Here is a 6,379-nt window from a genome sequence, read left to right as displayed (position 1 = left end):
CAGAATGCTGGCTCTTTTCGCGGAGGCAGCCATGGTCTGAAGGGTGCTGGACAGTGGGCCTGAGTGAGATCCATTGTCTCTCCTCCAAGGCTGTAAGCAAGCCTGCCAGAACTTTTCACCAAGGGGTATGATGGGGAGAGAGGTATCGTCATCTCCCAAGGCAATTCTGTGCAGACACCCTTGGAAAGACAATCCAGAACAGCGGCCGTCAGGGCCTCCCTCCAGAGAGACACAGAAACCTGAGACGAGCTGGGGAGGTGCCACCATCACCCGCTCTGGGTCTGCGTGTCCGTTATTTTTTACTAGGGAGTCTGAAATACAAAAGAACCATGGGTCACTGCAACCAGCCCCCAAAGGTCACGCCCTGGCCTGGGCCCCCTGTGTGGGGGCCAGACCTGGGGATTCTCCCAACAAACAGAACTCACTGGAGACGAGGGGTGTCCCTCTCAGGCCAGGCTACAGAGGCCAGTGTTCTCTCTGCAGCTCGTCTCCTTGCTGCCCTGATGAAGCTGGTCATGTGGAGCAGCCTCTTGAGGAACGAGGATGCCTCCGCCCAGCGGCCCTCGGTCCTATGACTCCCTCGGTCCTTGGTGTGAGTGACGAGGACTCAGTGAGCTCTGCCAGAACCTCATGGGTTTACTTCTAACAGGTGGGAGACCCTGAAGCAGAGGCCCCAGCAAGGCCCTGCACAACTCCCTGGTCCAGACACACCCAAGGATTAAATGTTTCTGCCTGGGGCCACCAAGATTGGGGACAGCTTGTGATACAGCAATACATAACTGATACAGTATTGGAGGTAAGAGGACAAGATGACACCACAGGGCCATGGCAAAGCTTCAGAATTTATTCTTATCTTCCTGAAATCTGGGTTTGAAGCAAAGCAAGTGGCTTCTACTTGGATAACAAGTGCAAAGGGACCTACATTTTAGTCTAACCATGGAAACCCAGGCCCCTGGAAGCGGGCTCCCTTCCACACAGGAATGAAGAGGCCTAGGTCATTCCAGACCCACGCCCTCGTCGGCACCTACCTACTGCGATAGTGAAGGGCGGCCTTTACTATTGGACCAAGGCAAGAGCCTTCTGAGCGCCCTCCACAGTGAACGTGTGATCTGCGGCACAGCAGGGAGCCCCCAGGACACGGCTCTCCTGTTCAGCTCACTGCGTTCTCTGAGGTTCAGATGCCCCACAGCCAGGAGCCCCTGCATTCCTGGGGTGAGGGGGGGAGCATGCTGTCCCAAGAGTCCCTCCCACACCGGAGGACGCTGGCTGGGGGCACCATCCATGGGAACTGCCTGCTGACCGGGCAGCAGGACCGGGCAGGCCTGGCGGGAGCTCACACGTTCTCCTTGTCGAACTCGCACATGAAGTACATGGTGGTGTGGCAGGCCACGTCGTTCCAGCCCCCCGAGGCCACCATCTCCACGCAGTCCTCCTCGTCATAGGCGTTGTTGGGCTCCCCGCTGCGCCACTTGTTGAAGGTCTGCATGGGGGACCGGTCCGAGTACACGAAGGCCCCCTCTCTCTCCAGGTCGTTGATGCCGATGAAGACGCGGGCCAGGCCCGCCTGGGCCAGGTAGGCGGCCATGAGGCCGTTGGCGGCCTCGTCCTTGGGCATGCTCAGCGTGCCGCCCTGGCCCTGGCAGGACAGCTGGGCGTCGGCGTACCGCTTCTCCTCCTTCACCAGCAGGTAGAGCTTGCTGTCCGTCTCCCGCACACCGGCGACAGCTGCAGGGGAGGGCAGGGCTGGAAAGTGAGCACTGCATTCCCATCAACAGGCCTCAGGCTCACGGGGACCCCAGACCACACCTGGAGCCGCAGGCGGCCGGGGCTCTGCCCCTGGGGCTGGGGGAAGGGAAGCCGGGGCCCAACATACCATTTTTTATGAATTTTAACTCCGTGGTCAGCTGCGCGACCTGGTTGTCCATCTCTCCAATGGCCTTTCTCAGCTGGCTGCACTCACAGGGGATACCTGCAGGAATCAAGCCACTGAGCAGGCGCTGGGTTCAGAAGAGGGGCGCACCCCACCCCCAATATGATCGTTCCTCGGCAGACACCAGGCAGGCCTTCGAGGCCGTGACGATGATGTCCTAAAGGCAAGACCAGGTTTGCAAGTGTCGCCTGGCAGCAGGGGAAGGCAGAAGCCGCTGGGCAGGAGGAGGAGGGGCATGGCCTCCCCAGGGAGGCTGAGGGTGGCAGTGCAGACACCAGGGCATGGGGGGAAGGAGGAAGGGAGCCGGCAGAGCCCAGGACTGCCACACGGCACCTGGAAGGAGGGCAGCCAGCGGCACGGTCTATGTCCCTCGGAGGGACCCAGGCATCTCCGCAGGATGGTGGGGCAGATGGGAGGGGACACAGAAGCCCCAGGTGAGGCATCTCCAGAGGCCTGGATGGGGAGAAGCTAGGGACCAGGAGCAGGAGGCTGGCGGGAGGCCTTCAGGACCCTCCTGCTCCACACAGAAGGCCAAGGTGTAAATGGGGGAGGGGGCTTCACAGAGAGGAAGAGCCAGCTGCCATGGGGCAGGAGGGGACAGGACCCAGCACAGATGGAAAAGCACCCATGTGAAGCAGCAGCAGTAAGCGTCAGCCCTCCTCAGCCTTCCAGGTGGTGGGGAACCCTGGCCGCACGCAGCCCGAGCTGCATCCTGCTGTCCTCTCCACCTCACGTGTGAGCTGAGAGGGAGGCCACGCACAGCGGCCTGCCGGGATGTAGCCCAGGCAGGGAGAGGGGCTGCGGCAGAGCCATGTGGCTCTGGGGGGACAGAGAATGGGCAGGAACCTCCAGCAGGCACTCCACAGGGCTGGATGACGTGCCCCTGAGCTTGCCTAGACGTCCCTGGTGGCCCCCAAGGTGAGGACACTGGGGACCGCTGCTGGGGTGCCTGGGGCATTAGGGTGTGCACCTCTGAGGGGGAGATCCTGGAGCACCCCGAGAGAGATGGAAACCCAGGAGCACAAGCTGTGGGGCGGGCAGGCCTGAGCCTCGCCATGCAGGGGTCAGAGGGACGGCAGGCCCAGGAAGGGCACCGAGACATCAGGTGAGGGACGCTGGAAACTTCCACCAGAGGGACTAGTGAGCAACCACCTCCCAGTGTCATGGATGCCCTGCCTCCCAGCCCCCGCGGTGTCACTCACGCTTCACAGTGTTAAAGTACGATTTTAAGACATTTTATTAAAAATCCTTGGGCTGCTCTGGACTGGGCAAAGGGGAGGCGGGGAGGGGTCATGAGGGTAGGAAAGATGGTGGAATGAGGTGGACGTCATCACCCTAGGTACATGTATGATTCCACAAGTGGTGCATCTTTACACCATGTACAACCCGAGAATTGAAATGTTGCGCTCCACGTGTGTACAATGAATTGGAATGCATTCTGCTGTCGTGTACAATTAAGTAGAACAAATAGAAATAATAATAAAAAAAAAATCCTCAGGCCGCTATGCCATACCTGGCTCTCCGTTAGGGCCAGGGGGTCCCATATCACCAGAATCTCCTTTTTGACCTGGAAAAGAATAGCAGAGTCAAGGTCACCACTCAGAGCTGATGTGTTCCCTGAGTAAAAAGCGTCCCAGTTGAACCTCTCCCTTCGGGTTTCAAGCCTGAGAGTTCCCAGATCCTCCTTTGCAGGGAAGACAGGGAGTGCCCTCTGCATGAACAGGACCCTGTGTATGTCCTGGGGCTCGAGGAGGTACAGGTGCTTGCTGTTGACTCACTCTGGAAGCCAGGGTATTCCCCGGATAACTCTGCAGGCAGCACGCACAGATCCTCAGCTCCAAGGGTGAAGGCGGCTGGCTCGGACGCCAGCTCCTTCCTGACCCTCCCCGCAGCACGGAAACCCAGATACATGCAGGATGGTGGAGCTGGGGTTGGGCTTAGCAACGGCCAGGGCCAGGAAGGGAGGACACACTTGTAACCTCACGCTGGAACCCAGGTCCCTCTGGCCCTCTCAGGCAGCCAGGAGCCCTGGCCCAACCTCCTGTTAGGTGGGACAACCTGCGTCCTGCTCTGGCTGACTCATCCCGCAGCCTCACAAAGCCTGAGAAACCAAAGCTGGAGGAGCGGACCGGCTTCCTGACATGCCCGGCATTACTTCAGTGATGAAAACCTTGTGCATCACGCTTGTTGAGAGGAGTGGCTGAAAACACAAAGCTGGCCATGCACAGCTCCTGCCCTGCACCCGGGAAGGTGAACCCCTAAGTCCTGCTGCCAGCGCACACTGCCCTCCCCCTCTCCCATGAGTGGAGCAGCCGCTGGCTCCAACTCTGAAAGTATGCACTGGGGCAGAATTTACAGGCATGATACACAGAAACTAGAAAGACCACCAGGCAAGAAGGTCCATCTACAATTGTCCTTAGATGCTCCGAGCCTGGGAGGGAGTGGGAGGCAAGAACTGCATTAGAATACCTTTAGCACCAATGGGACCGATTTTTCCATGGCGACCCACACTGCCTTTCTGTCCTTTGTCCCCCATGTCTCCTGTAGAAAACGATAAGATCAAAGTTGGCAGATGCACAGGTGATCCAACATGCCTCCTCCTTGCCATCTCCCACTCGCCCATGCACACACAGACCAAGACTGAAAAACTGCACAGCCCTTAACCTCTCCAAGGTCACGCAGGTCCTCGGTGACAGTGAAGGGAAGGAGGCATGGTCTGACCTCCATCCCGCACCACGGTGCTTCCCAGCTCTCACTCCCGTCCCCAGCTGAAACAGAACCACAGGACTCCAAGAACACAGAGGGGTGCTCTTGGGAACATGGGCACGGGTGCCAGGTGGCACAGCCTGGGCTCCGCCTGGCTGCATTTGAAGGAGACTCAGGAGGGGTAGGGAGCAGGAAGGAGGGCCTGGGTTGCCCCTGCATGCCTCACCATTGGGCCAGCTCCACACCAAAGTGCTGTTCCACACTCCCTGCTGGCCCCTGCTAACAGTCACCAGCCCCTCTGCCTCTTCTCCTGTCTTCTGCAGGAGGGAACAGGGCCTGGCCTCACACCACCATGACCCTGCAGGGCTTCCCTCTGGTCACTACACCAAGACTGAGAATGGCTGTCTTTGCATGGCCCCAGAACAGACTCAGAGGACAGTTGCTGAATGCCAGGCTCCTCCCCTCCAGAGGCCCCCTGCTCCTGCCTTTCCACAGGTGGTCACTGATGGCCAGGCAGACTGACAGCAGGCTCGGGGACTGCAGCAGGAAGCTCAGTTTCATGCTCTCATCCCCAACGTGTCCTGTGTGCCCAAGGATTCGGGATCACTCCCAACCCACGCTGTCACAGAAACAGGGAAGCTCGGGAAAAGCAGGTCCCAAGGGAAGCAGGAGGACCTGCACCCAGTCCAGCGAGCTCCGTGCAGAGACGGACTCCTGGCGGGAAGTCCTGCGCTGTGGCGCACATGGGCAGCTTCCAGAGCACAGAGCACGGCTCGGGCGAGCCACACTGAGTCCAGCGCTGCCCGGGGAAGGGCAAGGAGCCATGCGTTGCTCAGAGCACGTGGGCTCACATGAGTTCTCCTGTGGTTGTACAAGGTCCCTGCATAGAAGTGGGCCGGGCTGTGGGGCTTGACCAGGTCAGTGCCTACTTCAGGGTGGAACCAGGACAGGAACGGAGACCTGTTGATCTGAAACTCAGGGCTGTTTTCCTGCAGGGAGGGCCTGTGGATCAGTCAGAGGAATCAGGACTAGAAGGTGGGAACCCCAGCAGTCACTGGGGCCATGTGCAGCTGGGGTACCAGGGAGGGCGGGGCCTGACCAGCCCAGCATGACACTGGTGCGGCAGGTGTGTGTGCCCACACAGCACATGGAGTCTGCTGGGAAATCAGGGGACCATCAGGCAATTGCAACCCAGGAAATTAGCCATTTAGAAGCTGAAGTCTCTGAGGAGCATGAGCAAAGGGACAAGGGAAGCATCTGTCCCCGAGGTATAGTGAACCACTGAACCACCATGGAGTTGGGAAGAAGAGGGCGAGGTCTCACCCAGGACGCAGCTGGCCACTAAGTGAAGAGATGGGAAGGGGCAGGGACGGAGCTGGCTGGGGAGGATGGGGGAGGTGCAGGCGGACAGGCAGTGTCTAGGAGGTGGCAGGTAGTGGCCGGGTGGCAGAGGTATGTGGGAGGTGGAGTGGCAGGCCCTTCGGGTGACCACATGGGAGGGGTGAGGTGAAGACCTGCAGCCTGGGCTGCCAGGCAGGTGATGCTGAGCATCCCTGAGGCTGGGTCGCAGAGGAAGAGGACGCTGGGCCCCAGTGTCCCTAGGGAAGAGCAGGAAGAGGGGGGCGCTGGGTGTGTGAGGTGGGGGCCAGGCAGGGACGGAGAACTGGGGGTCATCAGTGTGTCAATGGCAACTAGAAATAGGCCCCGGTGATGTCACTCAGGGAAGGAGGGAACCGGAGGGAC

General features: G+C 59.7%; 1 protein-coding gene across 2 annotated transcripts; it reads right to left on the bottom strand.

Annotated features, from left to right (window-relative positions):
• Positions 1–822: 822 nt before the first annotated feature.
• On the bottom strand, positions 823–4,623 carry LOC124103149 (collectin-11-like). Of its 2 annotated transcripts, none has more exons than XM_046459652.2 (4): positions 4,400–4,623; positions 3,444–3,497; positions 1,874–1,969; positions 823–1,743 (listed from the first exon to the last, which is right to left on the bottom strand). In XM_046459652.2, exons 1-4 carry the CDS (start codon positions 4,551–4,553, stop codon positions 1,334–1,336), a joined length of 714 nt encoding a protein of 237 aa, XP_046315608.1. In that variant the 5' UTR covers positions 4,554–4,623; the 3' UTR covers positions 823–1,333. The 2 variants fall into 2 exon arrangements, with proteins under 2 accessions (XP_046315608.1, XP_046315609.1); XM_046459653.2 differs by having other exon boundaries at positions 823–1,725; positions 4,400–4,611.
• Positions 4,624–6,379: the final 1,756 nt, after the last annotated feature.

The sequence above is a fragment of the Marmota monax genome, unplaced genomic scaffold (assembly GCF_021218885.2).
Source record: "Marmota monax isolate L192 unplaced genomic scaffold, Marmota_monax_Labrador192_F-V1.1 WCK01_AAM20220418_F8-fsc01045, whole genome shotgun sequence".
NCBI classification, from domain to species: Eukaryota; Metazoa; Chordata; class Mammalia; order Rodentia; family Sciuridae; genus Marmota; species Marmota monax.
Note: the sequence above shows the minus strand (reverse complement) of the source record. Positions and strands in the feature narration are given on the sequence as shown.

Excerpts from the sequence above, each read along its gene's own strand:
- LOC124103149 (XM_046459652.2), bottom strand. The coding sequence starts at position 4,553 with ATGGGCGAGTGGGAGATGGCAAGGAGGAGGCATGTTGGATCACCTGTG. Across the intron at positions 1,970-3,443 it reads TGGCCCTAACGGAGAGCCAG|GTATCCCCTGTGAGTGCAGC; the intron begins GTATGGCATAGC and ends TGATTCCTGCAG. Across the intron at positions 1,744-1,873 it reads GTTAAAATTCATAAAAAATG|CCCTGCCCTCCCCTGCAGCT; the intron begins GTATGTTGGGCC and ends CTCACTTTCCAG.